The 19238-nt window shown below is 55.2% G+C and overlaps 3 protein-coding genes across 7 annotated transcripts in view; 2 read left to right on the top strand and 1 right to left on the bottom strand.

The window, feature by feature from the left end:
* Window positions 1–4760, top strand: part of RAF1 (Raf-1 proto-oncogene, serine/threonine kinase) — a 63497-nt gene extending 58737 nt beyond the window's left edge. For all 5 annotated transcript variants that reach the window (XM_038148903.1, XM_038148905.1, XM_038148902.1 and 2 more), the window contains 4 exons: window positions 552–670; window positions 1900–2031; window positions 2594–2728; window positions 3698–4760. In XM_038148903.1, coding sequence (XP_038004831.1) covers window positions 552–670; window positions 1900–2031; window positions 2594–2728; window positions 3698–3838 — 527 coding nt within the window. In that variant the 3' untranslated portion in view covers window positions 3839–4760. The remainder of the gene's footprint in view (window positions 1–551; window positions 671–1899; window positions 2032–2593; window positions 2729–3697) is intronic.
* Window positions 4761–7251: 2491 nt separating this feature from the next.
* On the bottom strand, window positions 7252–14180 carry MKRN2 (makorin ring finger protein 2). Its single transcript, XM_038148911.1, is given in 9 exon segments — window positions 7252–7981; window positions 8444–8588; window positions 9028–9138; window positions 10226–10440; window positions 11211–11515; window positions 12143–12251; window positions 12253–12292; window positions 13149–13277; window positions 14034–14180. Coding segments are annotated over 9 exon segments (1242 nt in total). The 5' UTR covers window positions 14060–14180; the 3' UTR covers window positions 7252–7819.
* MKRN2OS (MKRN2 opposite strand) lies at window positions 14150–19102 on the top strand. Its single transcript, XM_038148912.1, has 4 exons — window positions 14150–14402; window positions 14931–14980; window positions 15555–15717; window positions 18412–19102. Exons 1-4 carry the CDS (start codon window positions 14206–14208, stop codon window positions 18662–18664), a joined length of 663 nt encoding a protein of 220 aa, XP_038004840.1. The 5' UTR covers window positions 14150–14205; the 3' UTR covers window positions 18665–19102.
* The last annotated feature ends 136 nt before the right edge of the window (window positions 19103–19238 follow it).

The following is a 19238-nucleotide window of genomic DNA, read 5'->3' as shown; positions in this document are numbered from 1 at the left end:
GTCAAGTTTATATTTCTGAATTATCTTCTTGAACTTGCAGCATTCCTAAGTGAAATCATTAAATGATAACTTCTTAAAATAACCCCAGCAAAGAAGGTGCTGGTGTCAGTAACAGACAGATACATGAAGAAGATAATTATAAATAGTGTGCATATATTTCCAGGTAAAATCATAGTTTAACCTCAGGAGATCTGCCAGAGAACTTTATGGAATTTGATACTTACTTCTTGTAATTGTTTTTTTCTTACTTTTTTTTTTTCCTAAGCTGTGAGACCTCTGAGCTGTTTCCCTTTCTCAGTTATTTAAGGAGCTGCAGCCACGGCTGGTAATGAACTGTTGATTTCTGTTCTAGCTGACCGTAAAGATAAATCTACCATGCTGCTGGAGCACCTGCTCTGGTTTAGTGTTAGATGTTAATTTAAAATCCCCTTTCCTTTGTTTCACACACAGCTCACAGCAGGTTTCAGTAAAACAAGCAGCACCTCACAGTCAGGTCAGAAGATACACAACGGTTGACTCAATTTTGTGCAGTTTCTTTAACAAACCTACAGATATATTTCTTCATGAAGGCCTCACAGTGAAAATAGGAGACTTTGGTCTGGCAACTGTAAAATCCAGGTGGAGTGGATCCCAGCAGGTGGAGCAGCCCACGGGCTCCATCCTGTGGATGGTGAGCACAGCATTCCCTGCTTTTCCCCGCTCCCTGTGTGCCTGTCCCCTGAGCGCTCGCGTCTGTCAGTCCCGTGGGGGTTTTTGTTCCAGCTGTAGGACAAGTTGAAATCCAAGTGCTGCAGGGATTAATTGTGCAAAGTAGGCACCAGGCACCCGTGGACTCTCCACTGGGGCTCGTGAGTTATTTGAAATATTCAGGGCTGCCAGTATATCTGGGAATGTGTATGAAAAATGTCAGGATGCTTGGCTAAGACTGCTTTGTGCTCTGTAAAATACACACATCATCTGAAACAAAGTTCCAGAAGTAGAAATGTTCTTTTCTTTGAAAAAAATGTACAAAAAGCCAAATTTTAAAAAACTTTGCATAAAAGGATTTAAAACTAATTTACCCAATGGCATGCAATGCATTTGTGTGCATGAAACAGACCTTGGGGAAAAAAAACCAAACCTGCATATTTGCTCATTGCAGGCTTTTAAAAAGCTTGTATTTATTTTAGTCATTTATAGCCCATCTTTGCTGAGCTGTCACAGGAGGGGAGGTTGTTTCTTTTTCCTCGGAAGTTCCTGTGATCCCATACCATGGTTTTTATGCTGTTGTACTTTGGTGCTTTGCTTAATAATTCTGAGGGAATTCTTTAGGAGGGAGAAAACATCTTAGCCAATGGGAAAGTTCTTCTGATGGTTCACACTTGTTCTGCTCAGTCGTCTGACAGTGTTTATTTTAAGAAGCTTCATGATTTGCAAATATGTTAAAAGGTTCCTGCATTTCTTCCCTGATCTGTTCAATATGTGCTGCTTTGTGTTTGGCTTTCACATTTCCTGGCCATGTTTTGGTATCAGTTTACACGAGATTAGAGTTTTGTATTTTTCCCTTTTAACCTTGACACCAGTTTAAGAGCTGATGGTGAAATTCAGGCTCAGTTCTGTGTAAGGTGTAGCAGGAGTCAATAAACGTTGCAAATCCAAATGCTAATATTTTTTCTAATGGCAAAATGCTTGTTCAGTTAAGGCACTGATTTTTTTGTGTGCTCTGAACTGTATCGGTGTCTTTAATAAGATGTGCAGTAGCCCTGCCTGAACCTCTCCAGAGCCTTAAGTACACTCATCAAAGCCTTGGGGTACCCTTTGCTCACTCATTTCCAGCTGAGCTCACTGTCTCTGCTTCCCAAACCCTTTCTCTCCTCTTGTGCTTTCTGTTTTTGTTCACGGTTTGTTTTGCCCTGCCAGGCCCCCGAGGTGATTCGGATGCAGGACAGCAACCCCTTCAGCTTCCAGTCAGATGTCTACTCCTATGGAATAGTGTTATACGAGCTGATGACAGGAGAGCTGCCCTACTCCCACATCAACAACAGAGATCAGGTAGGAGCCCTCTGGGAGCACTCCAGTTGTTTCTGGCCACGGCACATCCCCTTGGCCTGGAGAAAAGCAGGGTAAATACAAATGCACACCAGCTGAAGAGGTGTTGACAGCCTGCTTGGTTTCAGCAGTGAATGTGTAACTGTGTTCACCTCAGCACTGACAGTGCAGCTACTCAAAGGAAAAAAATTCCTTGTTCATAAACATTTGAAGTGCCCTGTTAATTGATTCCCAGGTTGCAGCTTCTGCTGCACAGTAACATACTGGGTTATACATGTGCAGTTATGGGAAATTCCTGTTTTGGTGTTAAATATGCTGCTGCTACATCAGGAAGATTGGATTTGGTGCTTTTTACTAAGGGAAAAAAACCCAGTAACTGTTGTCCAACCTTGGAATATTGAATATTTGTGTTTGGTCTTTACTAAGCTGTGCTGTTAGGCAGCCAAACCTGCAGGCTCTGTTGGTGCCCTGTGGGACTGGGTTTCATCTCCTTGGGGGCACTGCAGCTGCCCAGCAGAGAGGCCCAGTGTGACCTGGCTTTGTGCTGTGGGTGGTTGTTTTGCAGATCATTTTCATGGTTGGCAGGGGCTATGCTTCCCCAGACCTCAGCAAGCTGTACAAGAACTGCCCCAAGGCCATGAAGAGGCTGGTAGCAGATTGTTTGAAGAAAGTCAGGGAAGAGCGACCTCTGTTCCCACAGGTGAGTGGGGAGTCCTGCGCAGGGCCCTGAGGGGTTTATCAAGAGCCACTGGCACACACAGGAGTCTGCTCAGATGGAAATCTGGTTAGTAGGAAGTGCAGCCTGTGCCCTGTTTCTGTCTTAATTGATAATGCAGCTCTTGGCATTATATCAATATTATCTAATATTGATAATATTAGCTCGTGTGTTTTGGTTGGACTGGCAGTTTCTGTGAGTCCCTGGAACACAGCCTGCAGTGTGTGTGGGCTGAGGCTGTGCTGGGCTAACACCAGAGCTGGATTCCAGCACCTGACCTGCCGAGAGACAAGCCAAGCCAAACCCCCCTCACTCCATAAAAGTGAAATCTGTCTCTGGATATCCATTTTATTTTAGAGTAGGGTTGAGGGAAATCAGAGGCCACTGCTCCTTTCCTTCCCCACAACTCTGAACAAGGAAACAAAATCCACTGGGGGATGTAAATCCATGGAGCAATTCTTGGTATTTCTACAAGGAATGCTTTACTTTTTCCTGTCACCATGGGGATGGGGAAGGTACTTTCTTATACTCATTAATTATGAGTGATTAATTAAACATCAGCGATTTTGGAACAATAACTGCTTGCTGTTGCAGTCCAGCATTGTTTAGAAAGTCCTTTTTAAATGTCACGCAGGAGATGCAGTTCCTTCCCTGTTACTGTGCTGAAGGGTGTTTAGGTGCTCAGCAATTGCTCCTAATGTCTGTGTACTGATGGAGAGCACCCTCCCAGCCTCTGGAACCCCCTGAGGCCCTCACAGCACTGGCAGTGGTGGGCAGAGTTGTGTTCCTCCAACTCGGCGTCCTCAGTGCCCCACGGAGCGTTAATATAAAGCTTGAGCTGGGTAAGAGTTGAATGAGGGAATAACGGATAAGTTCAGGACTGAGCGCAGGTGTCAGTGGAAGCAGAGGGAGCTGCAGGCCCCACAAGCCTCTCTGAGCTGCTCTTTCCCCCAGATCCTGTCGTCCATCGAGCTGCTGCAGCACTCTCTGCCCAAAATCAACCGCAGCGCCTCGGAGCCGTCCCTGCACCGCGCCGCCCACACCGAGGACATCAACTCGTGCACGCTGACCTCCACCAGGCTGCCCGTGTTCTGAGCTGCTCCTGCCCTGCTCCTGCCCCTGGCTGGGGCAGCGCGAGGAGCTCGAGCTGTGCCTCCAGCCTCGGGGGCCAGGCTCCTCCGGCAGGACCCTCCGCGTCCCATCCTACAACGAAGCTGCTACGGATTCGTGCAGTTCTGGGCCTGCAGGGACACGGCTCCTCATTGCCTTTGCTACCATCTCTTGTTCTGGGAGAGGTAACAGACTACAAATCAAGAGATCTATTACTATTTTTTTAATAGATGCACTTGAGCCTTATTTTGCCCTCCCCAGAAGCGACGGCCGTTTCTTTGGCAGTGGTTCTGGCTGGGTTTGCTCTGTGCTCAGTGAGGGGGCTCTGAGGACGGGTGATGTTCTGGTGCTCTGACTGCCCCATGCCAAGCGTCACCTCACCCTGGGGAGTTGTGCCTGGAGTGGGAAGAGGAAATAACTCTGGAAATCGGCTCCTGCCTAAGAGCTTCACCAAGCCAATGAAATAAGTTCAAATGCTAATTCAACACAAAATAGTTTTGCAATAGTTTTGCACATAGAAGAAAAACTCTTGCAAAAGGATGGAATCTGTTGTGAATTGTCCTGCTCAGAGAAGGAGGAGGTGAGCCAGTCCTGCTTTGGTGACCTTGAGAAGCCTCCCAGCTGCCTTTGGTACTATGGACCTGTTGCTGCAGCCCAGGCAGGGTGGGTGAGGAGTGCTGGGCTGGGGCTGGCAGAGGCTGAGGATGTTCCACGTCCTGCAGAGGCTGCATCCCAGCGGGAGCTGTCCAAGAGATGCACTAGCAAGAGGAAACTGAGCATATACAGTTTTTCTTGTTGATTTGGGTTTTAATTTTGTTTTTATTGCTCCTGAGAAAATGCATTTATTGTAAGCCAAGGTTCCTCTGATTATCTTATTTTAATAAAATAAATTAAATTTTAGGTTTAAGATTCAATGTCATCATTTTAATGTAGTCATCCACAGTTCCGAGTGGGACATCTGCATTTGGAAAACTCAAGAAATGACATTCTGAATAGTTTTTAAAAAGTAACAGATAAATAACAGCAGTGCAAGTAAAAACACACTTGATAAAACAACCTCTGCATTTCCAGTCACGTGCCAAGACAGTTTTTGTACTGCAGTGGTCTCTGAGCAGCAGCTGCTTTGGTCCCCCCCCGCTGTGCTCTCGGCTCTTGCCCTGCACCACTTTGGCTCAATTTTCTCTTCTTTACTGAGGTGCAGGTGAGGCTTTTGTGTTGGCTGAGCTCCAGGGAGGGCAGGGATAGGTGCATGAATCTAAAAATGGGTTTTTTCAGATAGCAGCAGGTGAAATGTGGTTATTAGGGCACAAATGGAAGCCCAGTTGGGGATTTTGCCTTTCTGTGGGTACGGGGGGGTCAGGGCTGGCTGTGCCCTCTGCACCTCCACCCCAAAGCTGCTGGGCACAGCTGCTGCCTCTGCTGGCAACTGGGATGGTCCCCACGTCCAGCTCTCCCTGCAATGCCCAGACAGCACTGCAGCCTCTCCTCTGCAGCTGCAGAACCCACAGAGCTCCTGTGAAAGCGAGGAGAGCCAGACCCAGAAACCACCTCCAGTTTGTCCTCAGAATATTTTATAACAGGCTGAGGGCAGAATAGAGTCCCTGGGTGATAACTGAGAATGCCTGTCAGCTTTGCTGCCTGAATAGTAAATTGAGACTTGAAGTGTCCGTACAGTTCCGCATGGTTTTTAACACTATTTTGTATTTGGACTGCAACTCTCTCTAAACATTATTTATCTCTAATTGTCACTTCATTGTAATAAGCTTAAAACACGGAAGAAAAAAACCCAGAAGAGGTAAGCTGCTTTAACTCTGATTTCCCAAAAGAAACCATTAACCTGTGATTTTTAAACCAGATCATGTGTCTCTTGAAAAATGAAGTATTTTTGATAAGTAGGTTTATTTTAACCAGCACCTGATGTCCAGTTAAGTGAAAGGTGCTGAGTGAAGAACTCAGACAGTGTGGGTCCCTGGGTAGCTTTGAAAAACAAGTTATCTTTTTGATTTCAGCCTCTGCCTCACGGCTTCTTGGGGCAAAGTAAATCAGGAATGTCCTGTTTAGGGTAAAGAACATCCTCTCCCTTGATTTCTTTTGGTTTTTTTGTGTATTCCTGACAATATTTCTGGGAAAAAAAAATTATGTGCAGGAACAAATGGACATGAGCTTCAGTGGGAGGGTGAGGGCTGGGGAAGCATTGTGGGGTAGAAAGGGAGCGTGGGTGTCCTTGACACATTCACTGTGGTGTGTGACAGCCCTCTCAGGGTCATCTACCTTCTGCTGGGTAATTAGTGCTGACCAATTGCACCGATGGGCCTGCAGGCCTGTGCTGGGCCAGTTTTACCAAGAAACTGGGATCTGTTTTTGTTACAGCCACTGCCAAGGCCAGACCCGACTGTGCAGAGAGCACTGCTAAAAATGAACTGAAGTTGAATTTCCAGGTGAGAGCAGAGGGCACAGCTGGCAGAGGGGAGAAGCTCCTGACCCAGAAATGCCAACAGCAGCCGAGTGGATAATCCTGGAGTCACTGCTCTGCACCGGTTGAAGATGCTGGAATCCCAGGTTGAGGTTCCTGCTGCTCCCTCCCAGCGGGGACCCAGACCCTGCTGTCACCACCCCAGGGATGGCCCTGTGTGCCCAGCTGGCAGCAGCTTCCTGCCCAGCTCTCTCTGAACACATTTTGCTTCATAATTTCCCAGCCCTGGTGGATTAAGGCTGTGACCATCACTGCTCCACAGGTGCTGACTACAAACCTTCCTGCTCTTGGCCTTTCTTTCTTACATGTTTCAGTATTATTTTTATGCTTTTATACTGCTATAGATAATAACCAAACCAGTTACACACCTGCCTTCCATTGCGACCAAACTGTTCTCAAATAAACCCCACAGCTCTCTTTGTTCACAAACCCTGCTCAGTGATGGACAGGAGCTGCTGAGCCAGTGACAGCTCTGGCTCAGCTGTGCCCATGCTGTTGCACTCAGCAGCCACTGCAGTGCACACTGAATTCTTGGTTTCAATTCCAAGTTAAAAGAGTTGACTCGGCAGAATTAACTGCTGGTAGCAGATTTCACAGTCACACTGCCTTTGCCACACCAACAGGAATCACATTTGAACAAAGCCAGAATTCAGTTCAATTCTGTTGACTCGGCAGAGAGGTGCATTAATCCCTCAGCCCTCCTGGGCCTTGCTGGGGCAAAGGGCAATGGAGGCACCGAGGTGCTGCAGAGCTGCCCCAGGATCTGAGAACAGCTCCTGTCGTGCTGCTGCTCCCAGCTGCAGCCAGTGCCCCGAGTGCAGCAGCCAGTGCAGCTGCATTGGTGCTGCAGCCAGTGCAGCTGCATTGGTGCTGCAGCCAGTGCCCCGAGTGCAGCAGCCAGTGCAGCTGCATTGGTGCTGCAGCCAGTGCAGCTGCATCGGTGCTGCAGCAGGAGCTGCTGCTGCCTCTGAGCACTGGGCTGGTGTGCAGCAGGCTGGGAGCTGCACTGCAGAGCCCGGCCTGCCCAGAGAATCCAGCAGCCTCTGCTGCACTCCAGGTGCTCTCTGAGGAGTCAGGTACCAGCTCCTTTCTAAGGAGAAAACCCCACACTGACCATTATTCCCAGTGGGTTTTGTAGTTATACGTTTAGCTGATTTAGTGGAGAAAAAAACCCAGAAGCACCCAAACTCTAATTAGCAACAGTTTTTACCAGCTTAAGCTTTCACTGGACCTGTATTTACACTACCACTCAGCTCACAAGACAGCAAATGTTAGGCCAGAGAGGGAGAAAACCCTCCTGGGGTTAAGGGATTTTTTTTCCATGCAGCCAATTTTTTTTTTCTTTTAAATATATTTTAGTCTTTTCTTTGTTGTTGCCATATAAAAACTATCTGAAAACTTTACCAGGACTGCACAAGTAACCACCAGGGCACGTTTTGTTCTACCTGTGCTGGAGAGAGTAAAAGCATGGCCAGTGGGCAGCGGCCCTGGGCTCAGAGGGGCTGTGTGTGCTCCCTGGCAGCCGTGGGCTCCTCCTCAGCCCCAGACAGGTGCATGAAGAGCTCCCCCAGCTCCGTGACCTCGGCGTCGGCGCCGGGCGCGCTCCTGCTCTCCCTGTCCTCGATAAAGTCCCACAGGCGCACGGAATTGAAGAACTGCAACAGAGAGAGAGAGAGAGAGAGTGAGAGAGAGCAGCCTGAGCACCCTGGCCTGGGCAGGTGCCTCCCCATGAAAAGCAGCCCCAAGGCTGGCTTTGAGCTCAGGGTGACAGCCAGGCTCTGGTATCCCAGAACAGGCAGTGAGAGGACACAGCCAGCACCACTTTCTGAGGTTTTACCCTTTTCAGCTGCCCTTAGTGCCAGCACAGGAGAGGAGCGTGAGTACTGTGGGTGAAAGCTTTAAGGGCAGAATTCCTGTGAGGAAAGGTTCGGACTGGTGGGAAAAACCAAGCAATGCTATTTTGTAGTTAAATGAGAGACACTTTGTGTCTCCGAGAGCAAACCCTCGCCCGAGGAACACCGAGAGGGGCTTTTTGCACTTGTCCCGCAGGGCAGGAGGCGCTGCCAGCAGCACCGGGGAGGCTGCAGGGAGGCGTGGGGGCAGCAGGCTCTCCTTACCCGCACCGTGCCCTCGGAGCTGAGCTGCTTCCGCGGCTTCTCGGGCTCCGCGCGCGTCCCGTCGGGATAGGCGTGCAGGTACAGGCACTTGCCTCCAAAGGGACACGTTCCTTTGCCTTGCTCAAAGTACTTGCAGGGCTTTTTCCTGAGTTAATTACAAGAAGAGAGGGTTACTGCCTTCAAGCTGGAAGGGAAGGAAGCGCAGTTGAGTCCCCAGAGCCTCAGTGATGCTCTGGTGACACAGCCAGAGCTTTGGCCTCGTTCCTGAGCTGGGAGCAGTGACACTCTGCCATTCTCCTGCCCCGCCTGCTCTCTCAGTCACCAGCAACCTTCCCGGCAGTGACGGCTGAGGGGTCCACACAAAGCCAGCTCTGGCAGTGAGCTGAAACAGCCCCGAGCGCAGGGAGGCTGAATGGCCGAACCACAATTACACAGCCAGAGCGAGGCACAAGTGTGACCAGAGACGAGGGGCTCTGCACAGTGGTCTGTAATCACAGTAGTTCAAAAATAAAGGCTCAGCAACTGACTGAGTCTTAGAGCAGCTAAAGAGCAACGTGAGGAGCGTGGGTGGCTGCTGAACTTACCCCACTCCCTGCTTAAATGCTTCAATCAGCTCATTTTTCTTCTCCTGCTCTTCCACCCAGTACACGCTGGGGATGACAAACTCGGAGATGACGCGGCACTCGGGGCAGGACCTGGAGGAACAGGACAAAACAGAGATGCTCTGCTGCCTCCCCACTGAAACCCTCCACAGACCTGCCCCGAGCACTGAGGATCCTCCCCTGAGACAGGGGATCTCTGGCACCTCAGGCAGCAGGCAGACACCTCCTCCCACGTTAGCACTGCACTTTTTTGGGAGTTCCAGATGGAATAACTCAGTTCAGGGCACCCAGGGCTCGTGTTTGTTTCTGGACTTGAGCAAAAGTCTGCACATTCCTCACATGTGCAGAAACAAACTGTTCTGGGAGTGCAGCAGGAAGCCAAGAACACAAATTAAGATGTCTCAGCCTTTTGAAATGCAAGGAGCTGATGGTCACTGCAATGACAGCTGGAGTGAAAGTGGTGCAGGAAAGTCTGTTTTGGTGGAAGACTGAAAACATTTTCCACCTTGTGTTCAGCATGCTTGTAACTTGAGAGATGGTAAAAGGAAACTTCCCTAATTGGATGTTTGAAATTCTCACTGAGGGGGAATATGTTTGGAACACATTTTTTTGTGGAGCTAGAAGATAAAGGCATTCACTGAGACAGATAAAGGTGTGGTTAGTGGGACAATGACCTGGAGCAAGCTGTAATTTAGGGAGAAATCCCACAGTTAAGCACATACATAGGAAAAAATGGGAGTTCTTACTGAAGCCCCTCACTGAAGTGGGCACTGTAGTAATAACAGTTGCTCCATCAGCTCCTGCCACAGGTAGATGGTTACTCTAAAGATTCTGTGTCTGCTGGCCAGCCCTGGCAACACCAGGACACTGGCACACGGCAGCATTTCAATCTCAGCTCTGAGCCTAGGAAATTATGCATTTCCACAAGGGGCAGAGCTTTGCCAGGCCCCAGCTGTTCCGGAGTCCCCTCTGCCCACTGGCCACACAATCAGAGAGGGCTGAGTGGCAGAGTTCCCATGTGGAACTAAGGGAACTGTACCAAAGGACACGCAGTGCACCCTGCTGCTCCTGCAGGCAGCTCTCCCAGCCAAGCCTGGGCCTGGCCAGCAGCTGGAGCAGGCTCTGCTGAGCTCTGCCCAGACCCGCAGCTCCAGCCCCGGGGAGCAGGGGCAGCACTCACTTGATGATGGGGTTCTCGAACTGCTTGGCACACCTCCACTGGCGGATGCAGGACAGGCAGTAGGTGTGGGTGCAGTTGGACAGGATCCCAAACCTCCTCTCCGAGGCCGAGGGCTTCTCATACACCACCTCCATGCAGATGCTGCACACCTTGTCCTGGCTGGCCTGGATGGCAAAGGCCCTCTCCATGTCGTGCTCAAAGGTTGCCATGCACATCTGCCAGGGGAGAGGGCACTGTGAGAGCCAGAGGGCACTGTGAGAGCCAGCCTGGCACTCCAAACTCCCTCTGAGAGGGATCTACTGCAGGGAGAGCACGGAACACTCACTGAGGCCATCATTCCCACCTGTCACTGGCAGAGTTTAATCTAAAGAACATTAAATTCAATCATGTATTTCGGCCTCCAGTGTTCTCCCGGCTGTCAGAAATAAAGATGCCAGGGTGCTTCCTTCACCCCTTCTGCATCTCTGCCAGAGAACACGTATTGAATTATTTGATGCTTCAAACATCCCCAAAAAACATCTCATTGAATAGGTGCACACTCAAGGTGTTCCTCTGATTATAATTAAGGCCACATTCATTCACCAGAGGCTGATTTTTACCCAGGTAAGGAATCAGTCTCTTATTTCAGGCTTTCCTCCGGCACTTCTCACCCCAGCGGTGACAATCCACAACCCACTGCCACTGCCACAGCACTGCAGGGCGAGCTGGAGCCTCAGTCAGAGACCTCCCAGAGAACATTCTCCTGGGAGACCTTCAGGGTGCTGTGGGAGAAGGCAGCAGGCCAGTCTCTGATGAGGATGAAATGGCAAAAACCACAAGCTGCTGCCTGCAGCCAATTCAGCTCCACGGGCCTGAGCCGAGCGCTCCCAGCACCGTTCCCTAGAGCAGCAGAGCAACAGGAGCTCTGTGGCAGGAGCTCCGCGTTCAGAGCAGCCGGCCCCCAGCCCTGTCCCGAGCGGAGCAGCTGCCCCAGCTCCCCCTTTACCATCTCGTGGGCCTTCCTCTGCTCCTGGTCGAAGGGGTGCAGCACCTGGAGGCCGCAGATCTCGCAGAGCTCGCCGTGCAGGTAGAGGCAGCGCTCCCCGAAGTGGCAGGCGCCGGCGGCGGCGTAGGGACACAGCTGCTCCGCGGCGCCGGGGCAGCCGCCGGGCGCCGCCTCCTCCAGCCCGCTGCAGATGGCCTCCAGGTAGGAGTGCGGCTTGGCCTCCTCGCCGTCGCCGGCGTCGCTGCAGCACGGCACGGCCCCGGGGGCGCCGGGCCGCGGCTTCTCCTCGCTGGAGCCGCACAGGTCTGCGGGACAAGCACGGGGCGCCGCATCAACCCCAGCGGCTCCCGTCTCTCCCGGTTCCAAGTTTTCTCCCCAGGGCAGTCTCATCTCTAAGCCCCTTCTGCTCGTGAATGGCAGGGATTTTCCCAAGCTGCCCACTGAAGAGTTCAGCTGCAGCGTTTGGCCAGCGGCTCTCTGGCCACAGGGGGACCGGAACCCACAGAATCATTAAGGCTGGACAAGATCATCGGGTTTGACCAGCTTTGTCACCCAGCCCAGAGCCCCGAGTGCCACATCCAGCTGTCCCTGGACACCTCCAGGGATGAGGACTCCCTTCCGATGGCTGACCACCCTCTCCACGAAAAAGTTCCTCCTGATGTCCAGCCTGAAGCTGCCCGGGCCTGAGGGATCACACAGGGATCCTGTCCTGCTGCTGTGTGGGAGCAGAGCCCGACGCTCCCCTCCCCTCCCAAGGGAGCGCGATGGCACAGGCGCTGCACGGAGCCGCGGAACAGGACGGCAGCAGCGGCTGCAGGAGGGAGGCTCCGGGAGAGCTCGGGCTGCCCTTGAAACTGCGATACCCACAGGGGACAGCACCTCCCTGCCCGCCTGCCCACAGCCCGGGCCGGGCACAGCGGCCTCCCACTCACTTCTGTCCCGCAGCACCAGCGTCCTCTTCTCCCTCCTGCTGCGCGGGGCGACGGGGCCGCGCTCGGGGGGCGCCCGGGGGCTGCCCGGGGCCGCGGGGGGCGGCGGGGGCCGCGGCTCCGCCCGCCGGAGGGAGCCTCACGTGGTCGTACCTGCGGCGGGGAAACGGCATCACGGGCCGGCAGCGAGACACCGAGCGTCGCGACAGCTGCGCCGGGAGGGGACAGCAGCCCGCGCAGCCCGGGGACCGGGACACGGCGCAGCAGCAGAGCGGCAGCAGCCAGGGCAGTGAAGGGATGCTCCACGGACACACCCAAATGGACAGTATTCCCGGGGGAACAGAAATACTCCCCATCTGTGCCTGGAGCCGTGCCGAGTGCCCCAGGCAGGAGCAGCCCCGGGCTGCAGCCCTCCCTGAGCCCTGCAGGAGCTCCAGGGCAGCAGGGACGGGAGCAGGGACGGGAGCAGGGGTGGCAGCAGGGGTGGCAGCAGGGGTGCCCGGGGCCTGAGCCCAGCCTGGCACACGGATCAGGCAAGGCAGAGAGCTGAGGGGAGCTGCAGGCGCCTCAGCCAGCAGGGAATCATCCATGCCAGGCACTCCCAGAGCATCCCCTGGGAGATTTAACCTGCAGGCTCCAGGGAGAGCTGTGGAACTGCTCAGCCCTCCCCCAGCCCAGGGGCACGTGAGGAGGGCACAGCCCCGAGGCAGAGCTGCAAGTCCCCAGAGCTGTGCCCTGGGACGAGCAGGAGGGAGCTGCACCAGGAGCTGCCAGCCTCTCCAGCAGCACCTGCAGCTCCGACTGCAAGAACTGGGTGGGAAACACACCTGAAAGCCAAAGCTCCGTTCCTACAGAGCAAAACAACCCCTGAAACCGAGCCAGAGCAGAACCGCCACCGGAGGCGAGAGCTGCTTCAGGCTCGGGCATTTCAGAGATGCTCTCCTTGCCCAGCTGCTCGGTGCCTGCCCCGGGCTGGGGCTGCTGCGGGTGCCCAGGGCGCGGGGCTTACCTGCAGCGGGAGCCGTAGGCACACTGCCCCTTCTGGTAGTACTTGCAGATGGTGGAGGATTTGCTGGTGGCCAGGTCATGGGAGAACAGGCACTTGCTGCCCTCCCGACACACGCCCTGCAAGAAGTACCTGCGGAGAGACGCGGCTCAGGGCGGGCGCTGCCGCCGCGCTCGGCTTTCGTTCGTTTGTTTGTTTGTTTGTTCGTAGAGAACCCGCGGGGCCGGCAGAGCCCCCCAGCCCTCGAGTCCGAGCTGTGCCCGGTGCCCCAGCAGGGCGCCCCACGGCCTCCTCCGGGGATGGGCACTGCCCGGCGGCCGCCCGGGACCCCAGCGCCCCAGCATGAACGAACCCCCGAGGAGACCTGCAGGAGCCCTTCCACGCCGAGCCCGCCCTTCCCGAGCGCCCCGCGGGCCGGGACCCCGGGCAGCCTCGGGAGGGAGCGCAGGGCCGGGGACAAGGAGGGGACAAGGGGGCATCCACGGCCTGCAGCTCGGCACGGGCCGGTCCCGACGGCGTGTGGGGGGCGGGAGAGCGGAGCGAAGGGCTCCGGGCCCGGGCGGAGCGTGGGGGGCGTGAGAGCGGAACTGGGCGCTGCGAAGGCGCGGGGCAGGGCGGAGGCGGTGTCGGCGGGGACCCCGAGGGCTGTGAGGCTGTGGGGGCTCGGAGGGCCGTGGGGCTGTGAGGGCTCCGGGGCCGTGGGGCTGCGAGGCTGTGAGGCTCCGGGGCCGTGGGGCTCGGGGGCCGTGGGGCTGTGAGGGCCGTGAGGGCTCGGAGGGCTGTGAGGCTGTGGGGCTGTGAGGGCTCGGGGGGGCCGTGGGGCTGTGGGGCCGTGGGGCCGGGGGGCTCGGGGCCGTGTGGCCCGGGGCCGGGCCGGGCCGCGCTCACCTGCACGTCACCTGCTTGGTGCTCATGGTGCCGCCGCACTGCCGGGCCCGCCCGGCTCCTCACGCCGCGCACGGAGGTTCCGCGCCGCGGGGGGGGGGTGGGTGTGGCCGCGGCCCCGCCCCGCCCCGCGGCCGCGTTTCCGGCCGGACGGTGTTCGCCGGCGCGCCGGGCCATGGCGGTGCTGCGCGTGCGCCACTGCCGCGCGCTCCTGTACTGCCGGCGCGCGCCGCCGCGCTGCCCCGCGTGCGGCGGGGACCTGCGCGCCGCCGGGCTGGCCGCCGCGCCTGTCCGCCTGCACTGCCCCTTCCGGCACGGCCACGGGCAGCCCCGCGCCTTCCTCATCAGGCCCACCCGCGGCACCTTCCTGGAGTAACCGCCAGGGGGCGCTGCGGGAGCGGGGACGGGCAGGGGAAATGGCGGGAACGGGACAGGGACCGGGAATGGGAATGGGAATGGGACACGGGAATGGGAATGGGAATGGGAATGGGAATGGGACACGGGAATGGGAATGGGAAATGGGGAATGGGAATGGGGAACGGACAGGGACATGGGAATGGGAATGGGAACGGACAGGGACATGGGAATGGAAATGGGGCGGGCACTGAGAGGGAAAGGGGAGGGCACTGAGAGGGACGGGGGAAGAGGGAGGGGAATGGGAGGGAAAAGGGGAGGGAATAGGGATGGGAAAGGGGCGGGCACTGAGGGGAAGGGAACGGGCAGGTAAAGGGGGGGGAAAAGGAAAGGAAGGGGGGAGGAATAGGAAGGGGAGGAGAAGGGGAGCACGAAGGGCAGGGAAGGGGAGAGGGCAGGGAAGGGGGAGAGGCGGGCCAGGGCTCCCGGCAGCCCTGGGCCGCTCGGGCACGCTGCTGTCCCTCGCAGCCCCTCTGTCCCCTGCAGCGGCTACGACGGGCACTGCGACCTGCACGTGGGCATCACCAGCTCGCAGGGTGAGCAGCGCCTGCGGGCCCGCAGCAGCTGCCCCCGGCAGCCCTGGGCCTGCCACCCCCGAATGTCCCGGGGTGCGCTCCTGGGGAATGATCTCACCTGGCAGCAGAGCTCCAGAGCACACCCGTGCCCCTGAATGGATTGAACAGGCAGTGAACGGAATGAACAGGCGCCTTCCACCCCTGGAACGAAAGGCTAGGCTCGCTTGAAGGGAATTACAGTTTGAGTTTAACACAGTTTTTGCTAATTCTAAACCACCCCTAATTTAAAAGCAATTTTTAAATTCCTATTGGGCTCTACCTAGAGTAGGCCCACCCTGCAAAACATCATTTCAGATGTGTATTTCATACAAAGCCACTCTCCTTTGGGGGTTGAAAACGAAACCTGACTGTCCTTCAGTTGCTCTGATTATTGAAAGAGCCAAAGCTTTTTTCAAAGCACGCTGTGAGAATGAGAGCAGGTTTTTGCTGGGAGCCAGGACTGCGTTTCCTACTGTGCTGAGGGGATGCTGGGTCGGGAAGAAGCCCCAGCAGGGCTCTGTGTGCGTTGCCCACGAGCCCAGTGCCGTGTTTGCAGGTGTGGTGTACAACTATGACCAGGAGGGCGTGCACAGGGACGCCAGGGGCTGGGAGCAGTGCATCAGCATCCCCCTGGTGCAGCCAGACATGTGGGAGCTCCTGCAGCAGTGGGACAACCTCCTGGAGGAATTCTCCGTGGAAGAGGCCTGGCTCCCTCACAGGTGTGTGGGTGACAGCTGGGGTGTGTTGGGGATGGGCTTTGGGGTCATCCAGAGCCTGCTGTTCTTCAGGACACCGTTCCTGGCAGCCCAGCCTGCACCACCTCAGCCTGGCCTGGCTGCACAGAATGTTCTGAATTTTATGTAAAACTCAGCTGCTGGAGCACAACAGCTCCAAAGCAACAGGAGGCTTTAGGGAATTTTGCATTAAAGCCCTAGTTCAGTGAAACATTACCTGCATGCTGCTGAGTACAAAAGTCCAGGCACAATTCCGTAATAGTTTATTTTTCTAGCAGTTTTAGGTGTACTTGCATTTAAAGGCTGAGCACAGTGATGGGATTCTTGCCCAGCTGTTGTTTTTGATGTAAGTGGTGAGAAATGGAAAGCAGGCTGATTTCTGCTCTTGAGGTGACAGAGCAGCTCTCCAGGAGAGCACCACTCCTGGGACTGTCCCTCAGGGAGAGCCTGCCTGGGTGCCACTGGGTGAATGCAGCCATAATATGAAAAAAAAAAAACAAACTGTCAAATCAAAAGCATTTTTGGCAGTTCTCTATGTGCTGACTATAAAATTTCAGGGATCAAACATTCCCCCCCCTAAAGGAGATAAAAATGCTATTGAAAATAAAATTTTCTAATGTTTACAGAGCTGGTAAAACCAACAGGACTTGGGTCACTTTTACAGTTCCCAGTAAGATTAAAACTGCCTTGCCATCAAAGGTCACTGGCAGAAGGGCAGAGATGTGTGTGTCCCTTCTCCTGGCTTTCCCTGGCTTCCATCTGCCACCTCCTGACACCGTGACCTTTTTCCACAACCACACCAGTGACCACTGAACTGAAAACAACTCTTAATTAAATCCTCTGCTTATTTTTCCAGTGGACAGGAACTGCACTGAACTAATCCTGTAACCCCTTTGGGTTCAGGCCAAGCCTAATCTGGTTTTCTTGAGAGCTCTTCACTTACTGAAGGGAGGTGGAGAAATCACTGATAGGATTTGAAATGAGCTCCCACTCACCCGTGGTGGCACACAATTGACTGGGGCTGCAGGAAAGGGCTGCTAACAATAGCTGGAAGAGCAAAGGCTAACAAGCTAAAAGCCAAAGAAGTGTAAAAAATAAGAACTGCTTTTTGTCAAGCCTTGCAGCCCTCTCATGTTTACACTCAGAGCTCAGGCTGGGAGGTAGCACTTGTGAGGAATATATGGAGCCACTGGGAGAGAGAGGGAGTAACTGCAGAGCATTCCTGGAGTAAACTCCAGAGGAGTGGGGATGGCAGTGCCCTGCTGAGGGGTGTTTGGGGATGGCAGTGCCCTGTGAGGGGTGTTTGGGGATGGCAGTGCCCTGTGAGGGGTGTTTGGGGATGGCAGTGCCCTGTGAGGGGGTTTGGGGATGGCAGTGCCCTGTGAGGGGGGTTTGGGGATGGCAGTGCCTGCTGAGGGGGTGTTTGGGGATGGCAGTGCCCTGTGAGGGGGTTTGGGGATGGCAGTGCCCTGTGAGGGGGTTTGGGGATGGCAGTGCCTGCTGAGGGGGTTTGGGGATGGCAGTGCCCTGTGAGGGGGTTTGGGCATGGCAGTGCCCTGTGAGGGGTGTTTGGGGATGGCAGTGCCCTGTGAGGGGTGTTTGGGGATGGCAGTGCCCTGTGAGGGGGGTTTGGGGATGGCAGTGCCCTGTGAGGGGTGTTTGGGGATGGCAGTGCCTGCTGAGGGGTGTTTGGGGATGGCAGTGCCCTGTGAGGGGGTTTGGGGATGGCAGTGCCCTGTGAGGGGGGTTTGGGGATGGCAGTGCCCTGCTGAGGGGGTTTGGGGATGGCAGTGCCTGCTGAGGGGTGTTTGGGGATGGCAGTGCCTGCTGAGGGGTGTTTGGAGATGGCAGTGCCCTGTGAGGGGGTTTGGGGATGGCAGTGCCCTGTGAAGGGTGTTTGGGGATGGCAGTGCCCTGCTGAGGGTGTTTGGGGATGGCAGTGCCCTGTGAGGGGTGTTTGGGGATGGCAGTGCCCTGTGAGGGGGTTTGGGGATGGCAGTGCCCTGTGAAGGGTGTTTGGGGATGGCAGTGCCCTGCTGAGGGTGTTTGGGGATGGCAGTGCCTGCTGAGGGGTGTTTGGGGATGGCAGTGCCCTGTGAGGGGGTTTGGTGATGGCAGTGCCCTGTGAGGGGTGTTTGGGGATGGCACTGCCTGCTGAGGGGGTTTGGGGATGGCAGTGCCCTGTGAGGGGTGCAGGGATGGCAGTGCTGTGAGGGGTGTTTGGGGATGGCAGTGCCCTGTGAGGGGGGTTTGGGGATGGCAGTGCCCTGTGAGGGGTGTTTAGGGATGGCAGTGCCCTGTGAGGGGTGTTTGGGGATGGCAGTGCCCTGTGAGGGGTGTTTGGGGATGGCAGTGCCCTGTGAGGGGTGTTTAGGGATGGCAGTGCCCTGTGAGGGGTGTTTAGGGATGGCAGTGCCCTGTGAGGGGTGTTTGGGGATGGCAGTGCCCTGTGAGGGGTGTTTGGGGATGGCAGTGCCCTGTGAGGGGTGTTTGGGGATGGCAGTGCCCTGTGAGGGGTGTTTGGGGATGGCAGTGCCCTGCTGAGGGGTGTTTGGGGATGGCAGTGCCCTGCTGAGGGGGTTTGGGGATGGCAGTGCCCTGTGAGGGGGGTTTGGGGATGGCAGTGCCCTGTGAGGGGTGTTTGGGGATGGCAGTGCCCTGTGAGGGGTGTTTCCCCAGGTACGAGGAGCAGCAGCACAACTGCTACACCTTCGCCCTGGCCTTCATCAACCGCGTGCGGCAGGCCCGGGGCGGCGCCGCCCTGAGCAAGGCCGAGTTCACCGAGCGCTTCCTGCTGGCCCGCACCAGGGAGGCCTCCCGCTACCTCCGCCTGCAGCAGCAGCTGGCTCACAGCGACGTCTACATCGTGCCCTTGGCGGAGCAGGAGCAGGAGCAGGAGAGCGTGGCTGGAAACCACAGCCTGCTGGAGTAGCGATGGGAAAGGAGGGGTTGGGGCTCCACCTCAGGGTTTAGTTTAACGTGGTTAAAAACACCATTAACTTCACCCTTCACCTCAGGGAGGATCAGGATACCGAGCTCGTGCACTTCAGGGAAGTTACACACACACACAATAGAGAGAATTTCCGTGGAACTGTTCCTGTGGAAATATCTTTTGTGATTAAACATTCACTGCATGCCCTGTTCTGCTAAGACACTTCACACCAGAAACCAGAACTGCTGTGGAGTTCAGGGCTTTACAGATGAACTGTGGGAACTTCAGCTGTAGCAAACCAAAATGGCCTTTTCTGTCACATTTGTTTACTGATGAGTCAAAAAAGGGAACGTGTGCTTGTGTGCTGCTAAATCCCATCCCTGTCTGTTAATTTCCTTTCCTTTAATTACTAATAAATGTACCAACAAATAAATCCGGCCTCTTTGCCCGTCAGATTTCTTCTTCCATTCTGAACTGCAGGGTAAAGGAAAGAAGCCAAGGCAGAGTTCAGACACCTGAATGTGAAGCTGCAAATTGCAAGGGAAGAAACACTTCTCACCCAGATGGGGAAAGG

The sequence above is a fragment of the Motacilla alba genome, chromosome 12, assembly GCF_015832195.1.
Source record: "Motacilla alba alba isolate MOTALB_02 chromosome 12, Motacilla_alba_V1.0_pri, whole genome shotgun sequence".
Classification (NCBI taxonomy): Eukaryota; Metazoa; Chordata; class Aves; order Passeriformes; family Motacillidae; genus Motacilla; species Motacilla alba.
The sequence above is the reverse complement of the archived record's forward strand: the minus strand, read 5'-3'. Positions and strand labels throughout refer to the sequence as shown.